The 17,970-nt window shown below is 41.0% G+C and overlaps 1 protein-coding gene and 1 long non-coding RNA gene across 6 annotated transcripts in view; one reads left to right on the top strand and one right to left on the bottom strand.

Moving 5' to 3' along the window:
• The window catches only part of NFIL3 (nuclear factor, interleukin 3 regulated), a 22,685-nt gene extending 4,715 nt beyond the window's left edge, over positions 1–17,970 (top strand). For both annotated transcript variants that reach the window (XM_083702078.1, XM_083702079.1), the window contains exon 2: positions 16,076–17,970. In XM_083702078.1, the coding sequence (XP_083558204.1) occupies positions 16,275–17,663 (1,389 nt within the window). In that variant the 5' untranslated portion in view covers positions 16,076–16,274 and the 3' untranslated portion in view covers positions 17,664–17,970. The remainder of the gene's footprint in view (positions 1–16,075) is intronic.
• Positions 6,150–17,970, bottom strand: part of LOC310826826 — a 38,189-nt gene continuing 26,368 nt past the window's right edge. For 2 of the 4 annotated variants that reach the window (XR_014555996.1, XR_014555997.1), the window contains exon 3: positions 6,150–9,159. This is a non-coding gene — a long non-coding RNA (uncharacterized lncRNA). Of the gene's footprint in view, positions 9,160–12,208; positions 12,299–14,357; positions 14,505–15,418; positions 16,067–17,970 lie in introns of those variants that run through there. The other 2 variants (XR_014555999.1, XR_014556000.1) reach the window with 2 other exon arrangements.

The raw sequence follows: 17,970 nt of genomic DNA, 5'->3' as shown, positions 1-17,970 counted from the left end.
AGCAATGTGCTTCAACTTTAATGTTTAGCGTATACACAGCCTTAGTGTGCCGAGGACCAGGCAAATCCTGGGGGTTAGGCCCTAAAGGACTGGGGACTAAGTATGGCAGCAGTTAGTCTAGTTATATGTGTTGCCCAAGTCAAAGCATTTCCATGATTTCAAAACAACTGTATTCTACTGGTGGAAGGAAGAAATGAAAGGCTGTAATACAGTGGCAGGGCATCTGTGGAGAGCCGCTTGTCTGATAATCTGGAGAGACGTTTCCAGCCAGTATAGATGGTTTAACTTAGTATGAGGAGCATCTTATGATCAGAGAATAATTCCAGTGGTAAATCTGAAGTGTGTATCTGAAGAAGTGTGCATGCACACGAAAGCTCATACCAAGAACTAATTTAGTTGGTCTTTAAGGTGCTACTGGAAGGAATTTTTTGTTTTGACTATGGCAGACCAACACGGCTACCTATCTGTAACTGGTCCAGTGGTAAATGTTACACAGCCAAGTCGTGACAGATGACCTCAGGTGTTGTGTCACAGGTGTGTCACAAAGGTGTTATTAACCTTTGTAGCTATTACCACACAAGTGTATATAGTTAAGAAAAACTCCAGCAGCATTGCACTTATATATATTTATTTACCTATCATTTTAAGTCTGTACTCGCATCCATTATAAGGATTAGAAATGTTTGGGTTATTTTCCCCTTCTATCGTCCGATGCTCCCTGTTTTTGTTGTAAGAATTCCTGGCAGTTTAACACCGGCTCCCCTCATTTCACAGAAATCTGGTAGTGCTGACAACCTTGCAAAGAAGTTTAGGAAGTCTTGACTTCAAATGCTTTGCCATTATGTCTCGGCTGATCCAAAGCTTGCTGAAACTGAGTAGGCAGCTTCACTGCTGACTTCATTGTATTGGTGCCAATCTGAAGGCTGTAGTTCTGAGTCAGGCACCCAAATAATGACATTGAAACAAATGTTAATGTGTTGCTATTTAAAAGCATGTATTTTTGGCTAAACCTTTAAGGCTAATTTTTCCAACCTTTTAGAGCGACAAGAGAGAAAACATGACTATGTCGCATGACTATGGCCACATTTTCATGTTATTTTTAAAATGGGTACCCATATTTCTGCACATAGAGAACTTGATGTAATCTGTCAGTGGAACATTTCAGAAGTTGTGTAGCATACAGGCATACTAATCAAAAAGTTGGAAAACCTATGGATTGAAGCAACAGCATGCTTGGACAGTGGTCTCAAGGCCAAGGATAATAACCCTGTGTACCACGATCAGTTTGGCTGGAGTCACCATTAGTCTGGAGAAAGTGCACCACCACTTTTCTCCCAGCTCTGCATTGCCATGGAATAGATACACACCACCATCTCATCCCTATAGAAGCTTCCACAATGGTCCGTGAGATAACAGAGGATCTTGGTGATGCCACTCACTTCCTGCCTTGTCACTGTTTATGCTTTCGTTCATTGCTCATTCCTGCCTCAACTCCCCCCCCCCCCCCGGACACTCAGCTTTTGTACTCATTGTAGCAAGGATTACTCATAGTATAGATGTACAGTGGTACCTCGGGTTAAGTACTTAATTCGTTCTGGAGGTCCGTTCTTAACCTGAAACTGTTCTTAACCTGAAGCACCACTTTAGCTAATGGGGCCTCCCGCTGCCACCACGCCGCAGGAACCCAATTTCTGTTCTTATCCTGAAGCAAAGTTCTTAACCTGAAGCACTATTTCTGGGTTAGTGGAGTAACCTGAAGCGTATGTAACCTGAAGTGTATGTAACCCGAGGTACCACTGTACTCTAAAGCTATTTGCATGCTTAGAGGAAGATGCTGCACCTCATCACCCAGAATTACGGTATCTACTCTTCAGGAGTCTTAAATTTTAGTCCCTTACAATGCCATGATTTCATACCTTTTCCTAATGGTCACAACCCAGCTGGCTAAGGGTAACTTTTGAGAATATATTTTTTAAAAAAATTCAGTTAGTTTATAGCTATTGGAACCATAGATTTAAACAAAAGATTGATAGATTTCCCCATTCCCCCCTTGGAAATTCATCACAAGGTAGCAAAATAACCCAATGGCATATTCACTGTAGGCCTGGCTAGATTCCCTTTGACCAGACATTCATAAATGTGTACTCAGGTGAGTTTGGAGCACGCAATGAACATAAACGTAGAGCCATATAACTGTGTTTCCTTATTACCAAACTTCCTTAGTAGACAAAGCATATTTTTAAAGAAAAAATGTGGGTTGCCTCATGTGCATCTCTTGAAAGATAATACATGTGTAGACAAAGAACCATGACGGGCAATAGGCTTCTAAAACGTCCTCACCCAACATATTTACATTTACGCATGCAGTGTTGTGGTAAGATGAACTAACACAATACTTAGTGCATCATATAATTGATTAAATGGCTCCAGAGTGCTAGGGCAGTGGAATAAGCAAGCTGCAATCCTGTAGTCATTTTACCTAGCTGTTGTTTGTTGGCATACATCTGTCTTGAGAGACAATGGAATGTGCCTCCAGGGCAGAAGGTGAGGTCAGACCTATGGAGAATCACAGAGCTTGCTGTGGTTGCAGATACTGATAACTTGTAACTACTGCCTCCCATGCAAGTCTGGGCAGGGTGTATGGAGGTCCTGGGCTGCCCGGATGTGAAGACCTTCTTGGCCTCGCCATTGTGGTCCAAAGGAAGGCAGAACAATATATTTGGCATCAGCTTGGCTGCAGGAGTTGCTGGAAGGAGGCGTACAAGACACACTCCAACTGTCTTAGGAACTCCACTCCAGATTTGTGTGGGTTTTTACTCCTTAGCCTTTTCTTCTCCCAAAGATGTCCTGTAAGGCGGTAAACCCCATTGAACTCAATAGCATTTATTTCTGAGTAAACATGTATAGAATTGTATTGTTCATACACCCAAAATTTGCCAGCATGCCATAGTGTATGAATGCAGCAGGACATATCAAAATTTACTGAGGTCAAAAATTCTTAGATTTCAATTGTTTTCAAGTTGCAGGTTTTAATTGTTTCCATCAGTTGCTGGAAATACAGTGGTACCTCTAGTTGCGGACTTAATCTGTTTCAGGGTGTCATTTGCACCCCGAAAAGGCCGCAACTAAAGCGCCTCTTCTGCGCATGTGCGCAGCGTGATCAAGCGCTTCTGCATGAAGCATGGAGATCACTTCTGTGTGTGTCGAGAGATGGCTTTTGCGCATGCGGCGAACCTGGAAGTAAACACTTCCGGGTTTGCCGTGTTCATAAGCTGAAAGTCCGTAACAAGCGGGACGCAACACGATGTATGACTGTTATGAAATCAGAGTAGACGGATTTTTTGAATTTTTTTTTGAGTGATACATATGCTGAGAACTTTCAAATACTCAGTGGATTTATTTGTTTTATTTGTTAGTCCCTCCCTACCCCCAAATGAAACACCCAAGTGACTTACAAAAAAACAATTAAATGAATTAAAACAACTTGTGCCTTTGCTAATTTATTTATTTAACACACTTGTATACCACACTTCCTTATACTGTATCAGGCTGGTTAACAGCAAATAATAAACCAATTCAAGGAAATGGCAGATAAAGTCTTAAAGCAGATTAAATTTGCTTAATACTAGCTCCGATGCTATATATTCTGATAACTACTGATTTACTTGACTATTGAATTTTCCTCAAGCCATGTCATAATTTATGTCCTTGATTTAATAATATGTGGTGTGCACCACATACGTTTTGAGGATTTGCTGAGTATTCTCATTCACTGTAGCTGGAATTGTGTCAATGTTATTGAAACAATTTCAGTTACATTTTAACTTTAATTTTCCTCCTGTAATTATTTATTCAGGACAAAATGGATCACAAACAAGCTTCAGGATTGTTTGTTAAATACACCCTTGACTTTTTATACAGAAGCCTCAGAGATTGGCTACAGATTAACTAAGGAACTTTCTTCAGGCATACGAGATGCTTTAGGCATCCCTGGAAATCTTTATTCTGAGCCCAGCACACACAGGTTTATTGAGCAATATTATCCAGAACTTTAATTGGTGCCCTTTCCGTATGTACTAAAAAAAAAACTGACCAGCACTTTGCCTGTGTGCATGTAATCCAGAATAGAGTTTATAGACTTTGGCTCCAAGATTTAAATAGTATTGTGAGGAAATTTATTCAAATCATGCAGAGTTCTCGTTATGTAAGGTTTCACCTCATTTTATTGCCACAAACATCAAATTTTGATCGTGTCTGAAACTGAGGCTGAGAAATAATGATTTGCCCAAGGCTACCCTCGAAGCATGATTCAGATGGGAGGAAAATATGGGCCTGAAATCAATTGGCCTATGCTGGCTCTCAGGAATGATACGGATCTTTTATGCTACCAGTTACTAAGGTTTTGGATTTGCTTTGGACCAAGCACAAGGCTATGCTTCAGAGACATTCAGCTTGTCTCCAAATTCAAAGTAACTTGGGTCCAAAGTTGCCCAGGGTGACGTGGACAGGTTCTTTGGCTTCAGAACCACCCTGGAGCTTGAGACTGGTGTTTCTTCCCCACCATGTGCAATTTTATGCATTCTTGTAGGCCCCCAACCCCAAAATACATGGAATGTCAGGGAAAGTGAAGGAAAAAAGGGTCTAAATTAATGATATATTAATATCCACAGCGTGCCAGCATGTATTACACCAATGTATTAACAGGTTTCTTTCTCTTTTTAATTTCCATCTATTATTTCAGGGATTGCTAACTAGTCTTCATACTGTCCAGTTTTCTAGAATTAGTATGTTTCAAGATCTTGGTTACGTGTGTGTGTGTGTGTGTTTGTTTTTAAGGCAACGGTTGGAGAGCTGTTAAAAATCTCACAGCCTCCCATAAACAATGTGAGCTTACTCAGGATTCTTGCAGTTTATCTTCCCCTGTGAAGGAAAACAGTGCTAGCTATGCATGCGTAATCTCTGCAGGAAATCAATCACTGCTGCGCTTTTATCTTTCACTTATTTTAAACTGGGCTCCCTTTGCTAAAGGTTGTGCAAACTTCATTTATGTAATGACGTTCTTTTTCCCCAGATGGCTGCCTTGTTGCAATTATTTCCCCCCCTAATCTACGGTTATTATAACATCACAGTGATGCAATAACCTGAACAATGAAATGTTTTGTTGAGGGCTGTTGCATAAAAAAACAGTAAGCAACAGATCTGACTCATCAGCTTACAGATTCTTCTTGATGACCTTGCTATCAGGTGCACAGCCTTTTGTGTGAGAGAAACCCTATGGGTCTTCAGGTGAAGCTTCAAATGATTTTAAACCATTAATACTTTTAGTTTGAATGTCACAAATTTATCAAGTGAAAAACTTGCTACTTTAATCAACACTGGTAGCCGAAAGCTATGGTGTGGATAACACCAAGGTTGCAGGTTTGATACTCATACAGTGGTACCTCGGGTTAAGTACTTAATTCATTCTGGAGGTCCGTACTTAACCTGAAACTGTTCTTAACCTGAAGCACCACTTTAGCTAATGGGGCCTCCTGCTGCTATCGCGCTGCTGGAGCATGATTTCTGTTCCCATCCTGAGGCAAAGTTCTTAACCTGAGGTACTATTTCTGGGTTAGCGGAGTCTGTAACCTGAAGCGTATGTAACCTGAGGTACCACTGTATAGGATAGCTGCATATTCCTGCTTTCTAATGGGTTTGGACTGGAAGATCCTTAGGGTCCCTTCCAACTCTACAATTCTATGATTCTAAGAAGCGGGGACGCAGGTGGCGCTGTGGGTTAAAAGCCTCAGCGCCTAGGACTTGCCGATCGAAAGGTCGGCGGTTCGAATCCCTGCGGCGGGGTGCGCTCCCGCTGCTCGGTCCCAGCGCCTGCCAACCTAGCAGTTCGAAAGCACCTCCGGGTGCAAGTAGATAAATAGGGACCGCTTACCAGCGGGAAGGTAAACGGCGTTTCCGTGTGCGGCTCTGGCTCGCCAGATGCAGCTTTGTCACACTGGCCACGTGACCCGGAAGTGTCTCCGGACAGCGCTGGCACCTGGCCTCTTGAGTGAGATGGGCGCACAACCCCAGAGTCTGTCAAGATTGGCCCGTACGGGCAGGGGTACCTTTACCTTTACCTTTAAGTAAGAAGCAATAGAAATTACATTTTATTTTTATTTAGAAAATTTGCAATAGGCCCTCCTTCATGTGCTTCCTCCTCGAGAGGTCTGGAGGATGGCAACACGAGAACGGGGCCTTCCCTGCAGTGGCTCCCCATCTGTGGGATGCTCTCCCCAGGGAAGTTCACCTGGTGCCTTCATTACACACCTTTAGGTGCCAGGTAAAAAATTTCCTTTTTAACCCGGCCTTTGGTTGTCCTGATCAACATCCTATACCCTTTTAAAATGTAGCTCTTTTTTAAGGGGAGGGACTGTTATTGGGTTATTGTTTTTATCTTGATTTTATATATTGTGCTCTTTTCTGTGAACTGCCCTGAGACCTCCAGGTATAGGGCAGTATATAAGTTCAATGAATGAATGAATGAATGAATGAATGAACGATAAATAAATAACCAGGGCAGCCTTTGGCACCATTCCCCCCCCCTTGCAGCCCTTATTCTGCCTTCCCAAAGCTGGGTAAGGAAGGTGTTGGACTTTGGGGCCTCCTGTCTTCTTCCCAAAGCCAAGCTAGTGTTTCCTCAGCTTTGGGAAGGCAGGGCTCTAGGTGGCAGGGCTCTAGGACCCTGTTTCGCTCCCCGACCCCCTGCACAAGGCAGTGTGCGGCCCATGGGTTCCGTGTGGAAGTACTCTTGTGGCCCACTTGGCATGAGAAGTTGGACTACCCAAACTGTACTTTCATTGTTCTTTGCCCAAATTAGCACTGAATTAATGTTTAGCATATTATGTAAGAGACCTTTGCTCTGGGAAATGGTCCTTTTGACAACCCCTGACTTGGGAGTGGATTATATTATGAAATACAGTGGTACCTCAGGTTAAGAACTTAATTCGTTCTGGAGGTCCGTTCTTAACCTGAAACTGTTCTTAACCTGAAGCACCACTTTAGCTAATGGGGCCTCCTGCTGCACGATTTCTGTTCTCATCCTGAAGCAAAGTTCTTAACCCAAGGTAATATTTCTTGGTTAGCGGAGTCTGTTACCTGAAGCATATGTAACCTGAAGCGTATGTAACCCGAGGTACCACTGTACAGTGCCAGTTATATCCATCGATGGAAATGAGTGACTATTAGCACAAAATAAGTCTGTGAATTTGTAAAGAGCGGTGTTATGTGAGATTTTTAGTTACATGACAATCAAGTGGTCCCATCTCACAACAGGCTACAGAACTGGCCTTTGGACAGTAGAATTTGTGATCAGGAAGTCTGATTGCTCCTGTCTTAACTCCATATCAGGTAGATTTCACCTGCAGTCAACAATGAATCAATCTGATCCACCATTTGTATTTTTAACTTTCTATGGATTAGCCCAATGGATTAACCGGAAAGCTGTGGAATTGCCCAGCATATATTTGCATTTTAAGTTACCCAAATGAAATTCTGGGAGCTGCAATTCTTGATGTAGTTTTGTATGACTTGTTGAAGTCAATAGAGTTTCTTGGCCTACTTAAATTAAACATATGGTACACAGTAGTGCTATTTAGAAGGGATGTAAATATGTTAAAGCAAAAAGACAGGTCCTTAGATTTGCAAGTGTTATTGTTCTTTTATTATTTATTAAATTTGTATTAAATCAGTGGCATCAGTGACCTCAATGTGGTCATTTGAGAGTACACTAATTAATCCACCAGGTGCTGCTTCCACACAAACACCATAGAAATCAACTGGAACTATGAGATCAGTAGCTGAGGCATTGTGCTAAGGATAGCCTTTTGAGCAGATGGAAATATACAAAGCTAAGTCAGAAGTGAGCCATTTGTTTTAAATAGAATAGAAACTTTATTTGAGGATCAGCTCTAAAATTCCATTATCCTTTCACCTGCTCTCGAGGAGAAAAACAACAAAGAGGAACTTTCATTAGAAAGAGCCCAAACTATTTTATGAGTGAAAAAATGCCAAACAACCATAGGAAAATAAAATGAGAAAAATTCAATACTCTCTCTCTCTCTGTGTGTGTGAGTGAGTGAGAGAGAGAATTACACAACAGTTGTTCCATTGCATTCTTTGAAACAATATAATGTAAGTGATGTGAAAACTGCCTTTTAAGACAATCCTGATCTGAAAATAGTGATAATTTGTGTGATTTATCTTTGGAAAGTATATTTGTTATTAATTAATTTGTAATTATCAGAACAAACAATAACTGTACTACTCATTCATGGTGACAATTACATCACTTTCCAGTTTTTCCTCTGCGAGAAACAGAAATATTGCAGCACTGCATGTAGCTCATATGCTTCAGAATTCCTTTGTGAATGTGATTTCTAACACATATTAAGTAGATGACATTTTCTTCTAAGGTTTTCCTCTTTATTTTATTTTCATAGCTCGTATGGAGAAGAAATATCTTGCATATGTGTGTTACTGACCTACAATTTAATTATATGCTGACCCTATAACCTCTGAACACTTCTGACACCTTTTGACGTGTGAGTGTTGTAACCTCAGCAGCAAAGCACCTTACAAAATCAGGGACTCGGGCTTATCCAAACTTCCATTTGTCCCATGCTTACTAGGGATGGTTCCAAGTGGTTTTTATTTTCTCCTGCCTCTTTCTCTGGGAAAACCCTCTGTTTACTGCTGAATTTATACAAACATCTGCCTAGAAAGCACGGGCAAATGGAAGTGTGGCTTAGCCCTCAGTCATAAAATGATGGCTGCATTTGTATGCCTTCCAATAACAAAATGAAACTCTGCGTTGTAACATAAAACATTGCATTTCCAATGTGGCCACTTAAAGTCTAAATTCTGTAGAATTTAACTTAAAGTTACAGACCTGTTGCACCAGGCTTCCCTAGCAAGTACTCTTTTGGTTACATAGAGTTTATCTTGTTAATAGCTGGTTCTATCTCTGTCCCAGCTTTTGTCCCCACCTCCATACCAGGCATGATAATTCTCTTGCTTATCCACATTTCTTTGCTGGGCTTGCGATCTCACTTCTAAAGCAGTGTACTCAGCTTTTTCTCCCCATTTATCTGAAAAATAGGAATGGCGGTGTTTCTCCTTTTTCTGAAAAGTGTAGAAATTGTATTAATGATAATGTATCACTTGCATAGCCTTTTTTAAGAATAGCTCATCACAGGGTTATTAGAATGATGGACAGAGTAAGAATGAAAAAGCAGTCTACTTATTAAACCGTCTTATTGAGTCCATTATCCTAATAGCCCTGTGATGGCAACTTTAGTTCTATTTTACAGATGGGCAACTGAGGCTGAGATGTTCTGCAAATCTGAATTTGTGTTCAGTGTGAGTAGTCAAAATAGGTGATAACACTCTCAGTTCAGCCAGCTGAGATAATACAGTCGTGCCTTGGAAGACGAATGGAATCCTTTTGACTTCAAAACTTTCGAAAACCAAGGTACGGCTAAGGGAGCTGGGCATGTTTAGCCTGGAGAAGAGGAGGTTAAGGGGTGATATGATAGCCATGTTCAAATATATAAAAGGATGTCACATAGAGGAGGGAGAAAGGTTGTTTTCTGCTGTTCCAGAGAAGCGGACATGGAGCAATGGATCCAAACTACAAGAAAGAAGATTCCACCTAAACATTAGGAAGAACTTCCTGACAGTAAGAGCTGTTCGACAGTGGAATTTGCTGCCAAGGAGTGTGGTGGAGTCTCCTTCTTTGGAGGTCTTTAAGCAGAGGCTTGACAACCATATGTCAGGAGTGCTCTGATGGTGCTTCCTGCTTGGCAGGGGGTTGGACTCGATGACTCTTGTGGTCTCTTCCAACTCTATGATTCTATGAAGGTGCGGCTTCTGATTGGCTGCAGGAGCTTCCTGCAGCCAATTGGAAGCTGCGGAAGCCCCATCAGACATTCAGGTTCCAATTATAGTTTGCAAACCGGAACAGTGACTTCTGGGTTTGCATTGTTCGGGAGCCAAAACGTTCGGGAACTAAGCTGTTTGACTTCCAAAGTACTACTGTAATTGTCTTGAACACAGGAACAATGGAAATTTAATTTTGTTGATTTAAAATGGGTCCTGAGGTACTGTCATGATAATGGGTGTAATTCTGACTTGAAATATAAACAGCAGCTAAGTCATCAGCTCAGTTTAAAGGGATAGAATAGAATCGAAGAGTTGGAAGGGACCACGAGGTTCACCAAGGCCAACCTCCTGCCATACAGGAATCTTTTTGCCCAATGTGGCACTCAAATCTATGATCCTAAGATTAAGATTCTCCATTCTCTACCAACTGTAATATAAAGAGTCTCTAAAATGTTGTGACTTCTGTCCTATAAAGTGTGGAGCTTGGAACTGAAGAACAGCCAACTAAAACAACTTTGTTAGCTCCTTTGATGTTAATTGAAACTGTTCACATGCTTAGAACCAGATCTCTGTGCTTTGCCCCTTAGAAGTGAAAATTTTGTGTGTTGTGCAGGAATTAGTAAAGATTGCAAGGTCAGCTCCGTCAGTAGAATCCATTAGAAACTTTCTTACTGCTTGGGTATTTATCAGCGTTGGTCTTCGGAAGTCACTTCTATTTTCTTTTACTCCAAGTGTTATATAATAATAATAATCTGATCCTTCCCACAACCAATTCAAGTGAAAATAATACATAATAGCAATCCTATACTCAGAGGTAAGCCCCACTGGGTTCAATGGGGCTTATTTTAAGATAAGTGGGTATAGGATTACAGTCTAATTGTGCTTGTGGTGGAAGCAGGGAGGGCAAGAGAGATTTTGACATATTCAAAGCTGGGATGTTGATAAGCTGCAACTATATTGTTGCAAAAGAGGGCATAGTTGGTTCCCAAAGGCCAATCCTTTTGCAGCTCTTTGGCATCCCCCTCCTGAGATCGAACCAGGCCCCTACTCAAATGCTTATCCAGTCACAATCAGGTCATTGCCATATTAAAAAAAATAGGCATTAGTAGTATAAATCTGTGGTTACAATTGTATAATGAAGCAGACAGGGCTGTGTATTGATTGTTTCATTGGCACACAACATGCTACAAACGACTTTCAAAGTGTTTATAAAAGCACCTGAAATTTCAAGAGTGACTAATGTAAGGCAGCATTCAAAGTTGGTTTTAGACTCCCCCCTTTTTTTTGAGGGAGGGAGTGATAAAATAGTTGCAAGATTAATCATAGGGGGAAAGGGCTGAATTTGAAATACAGTAGGAGGAGTCATGACCTTACATACTAATACTTTCCAGAGAAATTATAAGAAATAGCCAAAGTAAAATTAGCTTGTTTTTATTAAATGCATTTTGATCCTATTGTCAGATGAAATTCTGACTCACACACACAGAGTGACTAACAAATAAGGCTTTGTCTTTTCCATTTGGATAAATGCTGGCTTAACAAACTGTTCAAGGGAGCTATTGATAAGGCTATTGTAGCTTTGGCTGTGTTTGGTGGATTTACCATTAGCATGTCATATAGAATAGGGACCCTTTTAAAAGGCATTGTGTGAGAAACAAAACCACTTAAGGTCTGTGACTAGTGTAAATATTAGTTTTGTTATCAGAAATTTAAACCGTGTTAGCCTCAAGAATACTTTTCTCATTGAGAAAGGAAATCGCACCTCGCCTTTCTTTCAATTATTTTTGAAAGGTCCAGGGGAACAAAAGAAAACCCCTCTCTTTGAAATAAAGAATGCAGTGCACAGCCTAAATCTACAAAACAGTGTGGACCATTGGTTTCTGTATCACCATAATGATAATGCTTGAGTTCCCCTTCTAATTACTAGATATTCCACACATTGCTTCAGTCTAATAACCTCAACGGACATGCTAGCTGGACCCCCACATCCTTGGGGCTTCAAGGGGACATTATGCTGGATGCCATGGCAGTTAAAAGTAATTTTGCATAGATACTGGATAAATAAGAAAAAAATGCCATGTTAAAAACTGAAATCTGATTCAGGTAATATCTGCAATTAATGGTGTTGGTTGCTATTTTGCATCTGCTTCAAGTGGCCTAGGGTATGAAGTGGCCTTTATGTAAAATGTTTTCTCCACAGGGTGCCACTGTCATGGTAAGCCCATCCATTTAAACAGAAGGCCTTCCACATTTCACTGTAAGGAACCCAAGAGTCTGCCATTGCCCGTGCCTCTATGAGCAGAGTTGCTCCTGTTTCTTGCAAACAGTTGCATGCCAGAGTCCTAAGGTAGTGCCAAGCTGTTGGATCCTGTAATATGTACTATGGAAGGTCCATCAATTAGAGGGGTTGGCATGTCAATGCATTTGGTACAGCTATAAAGGTAAAGGATCCCTCGACAGTCAAGTCCAGTCAAAGGTGACTATGGGGTTGTGGCGCTCATCTCGCTTTCAGGCCGAGGTGGCCGGCATTTGTCCACAGACAGCTTTCCGGGTCATGTGGCCAGCAGGACTAAACTGCATTTGGCACAACTGAACACCATGACAGAAACCAGAGCGCCCGGAAATACAGTTTACTTTCCCGCCGGAGCGGGAAACTGTATTATCTACTTGCACTGGTGTGCTTTTGAACTGCTATGTTGGCAGGAGCTGGGACAGAGCAACAGGAGGTTACTACGTTGCAGGGATTCAAACCGGTGACCTTCTGATCAGCAAGCCTAAGAGACCCAGTGGTTTAGACCAAGAGGCTCAGTGGTTTAGTGCAGATCTGCAGTGCACCAATGGCAAAAGCTACAGAGACTACTTTGGCCTGCTTCACATTCTGTTGCATCCTTAGACTGTTTTCCTTGACTGATAGCTTATATATTTATTCCCATTTTGAGTAGATTTTGAGGTATGAAAAAAAACCTACGTTAGAATAACTTTTGTCATTTGGATATAGTGTCAGAAGTTGTTGTTAGACGAATATTATTTCACTAATTACTTAACAGTCTTGTCATTTATTGAGTGAGCCAACCTGAGTTAATACATTGCATTCATTTCCCTTTGGTATGAATTGCAGATGAGATTATTTATGTCTCGAATGTTGCTCCATCTGGTGAAACTGAGAATAGAAACATTGAAATAGGAGCTTTTAAAGTTACCAAATATAGAAGTATTATGTGGTTACAATACCAGAAAAGGCTGGTCCCCTTTAATAGTGTTTTGGATGTGGATTTGAGAACCTAGGCTTCGAATCTAAGGTTGACCACAAACTCATGAGTGGTCTTTGATATATTGCAGAACCTACCTCAGAATTTAATTTGAAAATGACAATAATTATTACATAGTTTATATAGGGATGCATTAAATAAGGACTTCAAGCCACTTCAGACTTTGACAATTCATTTTGAAACATTTGCTCTGACTTAGCAGTTGCACTGCCATTATAACATCCTTGCAATAACAACAAGATTGAATGCGTTTCCTTTTTAAAATGATGTTGGTGGACAAATTGGGAGATGTCTTCCTAGGAATTTTTTTGCTGATGTTGCATGTCTTAGCTATAAAAGTACTATGTAAATAATTTATAATGTCTATCTTTAGAAAGATTTCTTAAGTTACTGTAGCTGTAAATTGCTACAGCAATGTTTTCAGATCAAGGAAGCAGGCTTAAAAATAAAATAAAATCAATGGTTTATCACCACTACCACCTGGTAAAAAAGGTGCACTAGAGCCTGCTCTCCATAACTGACACCAGCCATTCTGATATGAATTAATTTGATAAATTAATATGAAGCATACTTTTAGCTTGTGAATGAGACCTGGTAAATTAGGTTTCATGCGGGCATCAAACTTGACATAGTTCTCTGCATACTTTTTAAAAATGTACTTGGCTTTCCAAACTGATATTTAACTTTCCTCTGTCAAAGCAGCTCTTTGTTGACTGAATGAAGGAAACTGGCTCAACAGGGATATTAGAGGCACACAAAGTCTTCTAGAAACACTGGAAACTGCTTTTATACCAAGTCAGAGCATTGATGCATATAGCTGAATAGACTCTACTCTTACTGGCAGTGCCTCTCCAGAGATTAGACAGGAGTTTTCTGCAGCCCCACCAGAGAATGAATCTGCAAAACATACGCCCACAGCTCTTATCACACAGCAAATGGCTGTGTATGCTTATGGTGAAGGTGGAGAAATCTGAACTCTGTTGTACCTTCCACCATGGGACGTAGCCACAAATTTTGTTTGGGGGGGAGGCTTTTGTTAGGGAGGGCAGAACCTCAGATTTGCATTTATTTCGATTGGTTATTTGGGGGGGCAGCTGCCCCCCAGCCCCCCTTGGCTATGCCCATGCCTTCCACACTCAGGCACAACACCCGCACAGGAGAAGATCATACCCTTTGTTATGCAGACTGCAGAATTCACAGCTGAAACTTATAAAAAGCAAAGCCTTCTTTCTGACTCTTGGCAGGGGACCACGATGACTGTATTCATGGAAACGATGACAAGCAAAGTGACTCCTGCTAGCCCAGCTATGCACTCTTGCTCACTTGTTAGGAACTTTGATGTGTATTGATGTTACAGACCCATACGGGGCAGAATCAGTCACCAGCAATCCATTTAAAGTTTTCCAGTGAAAAATGAAGTAATTTCAGAATCATACGAATTACAGTAGGGGAGCATAGCAGGGAAAGTGGCTAACTAAAATCTGCAAAACAGAAAGGATTTTCTGGAATTCAGAGTGATTATTAGTATGCTGTCTTCCGTAAAGGTAAAAGTAAAGGGACCCCTGACCATTAGGTCCAGTCGTGACTGACTCTGGGGTTGTGGCGCTCATCTCGCTTTATTGGCCAAGGGAGCCACCGTACAGCTTCCGGGTCATGTGGCCAGCATGACTAAGCCGCTTCTGGCGAACGAGAGCAGCGCATGGAAACGCCGTTTACCTTCCCATCAGAGCGTTACCTATTTATCTACTTGCACTTTGATGTGCTTTCGAACTGCTAGGTTGGCAGGAGCAGGGACCGAGCAACAGGAGCTCATCCCGTTGCAGGGATTCGAACCGCCAACCTTCTGATCGGCAAGTCCTAGGTTTAACCCACAGCGCCACCTGCGTCCCTTGTCTTACGTCTTGCCTATTAATTATATACTCAATGGTTGGAGGTGCTACTGTGGTCTTAGCTATTCCTTCCTCCCCTCGCCTTCTCGTGCACTGTGGTGCTGCAGATAACAATTGCTGCTCCACACCTTGTGAGTTTTTAATTTTTAAGCAACCCACAATATGATAGCTAACCATGTCATTGATGTTACATGTTGTTAGGCCCATAGTTTGCACAAAGAGCCGGCTTCTATGAGTTAATTATAGCTGCTTCTGAGTGAAAATCTGTCCCATCCCACCACCCCTCTGGCCCAAAGGTGATATGAAAGTCAGGCAAGGAAAATATAGTTAAGCTATACTGACCTATATATCAGTAATCCATATGTCGCTATTATTTTGGATGGAAAATGAGAAAGAGTAAACAATACAGATTAAATTCAAGTGAGTCATAGTTACACATTCCAGTTTGTGGTATGGCATGAGGTGTTTTCCACAGCAGTAAAAAATCTACTTGCTGAAGCTAAGTTGGTCTAGGTCTGATCAATGCCTGGGTGGGAGATAGCCTGGGAAAATATACCAAGGTGGAATCACAGAATCTTACGAGTTGGGAGGGACCCAATAGTCATCTAGTCCAATCCCCTGCAATGCAGGAATCTCAGCTAAAGCATCCATGACAGATGGACATCCAACCTCTGCTTAAAAAACCCCAGGAAAGGAGAGGAAGAAAGATATTAAATGTATAATTAATAGTAATAAGTCACTACAAGTGAATGTGGTTAGAGCTTATATAATTTCCCATTAACATTATCTTAATTCTTTTAAGGTATGTAAGTACTATATACCTGTTTATCTGTTTATTAAGATATGCCCAATATGGTAAAGCCATTCAGTGATTTATGACTTGAGCTTTCTTTCCTGAATGAATAGCTAAAAGATACTCTGAATAATATTCACACATACATTTTAAAGACTGTAAAATCAAGAAACTAATCATTATTATTATTCTTTTGTGTGCCACAGGTGTTTTCCGAAGATTGTAGGCTGAACCTACCCAGAAGCAATTTTTACCAAGACGACATGATGCTTGAGATGATGGAACAAATGGGAGAATGCTTATGGATTTAAAATTACTGTATTTATCCAGTTGTTACGGTTCAAGAAGTCCTAGAAGATTAATTTATCCTGTTACTATTTGCACACCTACTAAAAATTGCTTCTGATGCAGCTGAGAAAAATGCAGTCCATTAAAACAGAACAGGCACCCGCTGATACAAGTAGCAATGTGGACAAAATTATGGCACTTAGTTCTACATTAGGAGATGTATCTGATGACCTAGCTACCGGCGATGAAATGCTACTCAGTGAAGGAGGCATTGCAAAAAACAAGTCTTCAGCATGCCGGAGAAAGCGGGAATTCATTCCTGATGAAAAGAAAGATGCCATGTATTGGGAAAAACGGCGGAAAAATAATGAAGCTGCCAAAAGGTCTCGTGAAAAGCGGCGGCTGAACGACCTTGTATTGGAGAACAAACTAATTGCACTGGGAGAAGAAAATGCCACTTTAAAAGCTGAGTTACTTTCACTGAAGCTAAAGTTTGGTTTAATTAGCTCTTCAGCATATGCCCAAGAGGTTCAGAAGCTCAGCAATTCAACAGCTGTTTATTTTCAGGAGTACCAGAATGCCAAATCAAGTATTAACTCTTTCATTGATGAGCATGAACCACCAATGGTGGGCAGCAGTTGTATATCTGTCATTAAGCACTCGCCACAAAGCTCTTTATCCGATGTGTCTGAAGTGTCATCAGTAGATCATGCTCAAGTGAGCCCTATACAAAATAATTGCAAAAATCCTGAAAATAAGTTCCAGCTCATAAAGCAGGAGCCAATGGAACTGGAAAACTATGCAAGGGATTCACGAGATGAAAGAGGCTCCTATACAACATCCATGTATCCAAATTTCATGGGGAGCAACTTTAGTGGCTACTCACATTCCCCTCCACTGTTGCAAGTTAACAGATCCTCTAGTAATTCTCCAAGAACTTCAGAGGCTGATGACGGTGTTGTCGGAAAGTCATCAGATGGAGAAGATGAGCAGCAGGTACCTAAAGGCCCAATCCACTCTCCTGTTGAACTTAAAAGCAATCATGCCACAGTTAAAGTCCCAGAGGTGAGCTCTTCTGCACTGCCTCATAAGCTTAGAATTAAGGCTAAGGCCATGCAGATCAAAGTGGAATCGTTGGATAATGACTATGATGCTACCCAGAAACTAACGTCACCAATTGATATGTCATCTAAAAGGCATTTTGAACTCGAAAAGCACGATGTGCAAAATTTGGTACATACTTCTCACACTCCTTTCTCTGTCCAAGTGACTAATATTCAAGACTGGTCTCTGAAACCAGAGCACTGGCACCATCAAAAGGAATTAACTGAAAAAAATCAGAGTGGCTGCAAAACGGGAGTGGCTGACATTAAAGACAATTCCTACAAAGTGTCTGAGACAGAGAACTTGTATTTGAAGCAGGGCATAGCAAATCTGTCCGCAGAGGTTGCTTCACTTAAAAGACTTATAACTACACAACACATCTCTGCTTCAGACTCTGGCTAAATGACTACTGAATAAATGCTTATTGTTTTAAAGGATGTCATTTGCAGTAGATTGATATGTTTTGTATTATGCTGAATTTTCACTGGACTTGTGATGTCATTTCACTGTAATGTTCACATGATGTCTGATGGTGTCTTTTTGTGCACAGATGACTATAAAGACTAGATTGTCATGATCACTATGCCTTGTGTATAGTTAAGTAGCCTGTGCAAAGGCTGTATATAGTGAACATTATTTTTCTGTCGTTCTGTTACTATAAAGTGTGAAAGTTGCCAGTTCCAATAAACAATTGGTGACAAGCACAGAA

Source organism: Podarcis gaigeae (genome assembly GCF_964106915.1).
Source record: "Podarcis gaigeae genome assembly, chromosome: 11".
In the NCBI taxonomy this organism is placed as follows: domain Eukaryota; kingdom Metazoa; phylum Chordata; class Lepidosauria; order Squamata; family Lacertidae; genus Podarcis; species Podarcis gaigeae.
The sequence above is the reverse complement of the archived record's forward strand: the minus strand, read 5'-3'. Positions and strand labels throughout refer to the sequence as shown.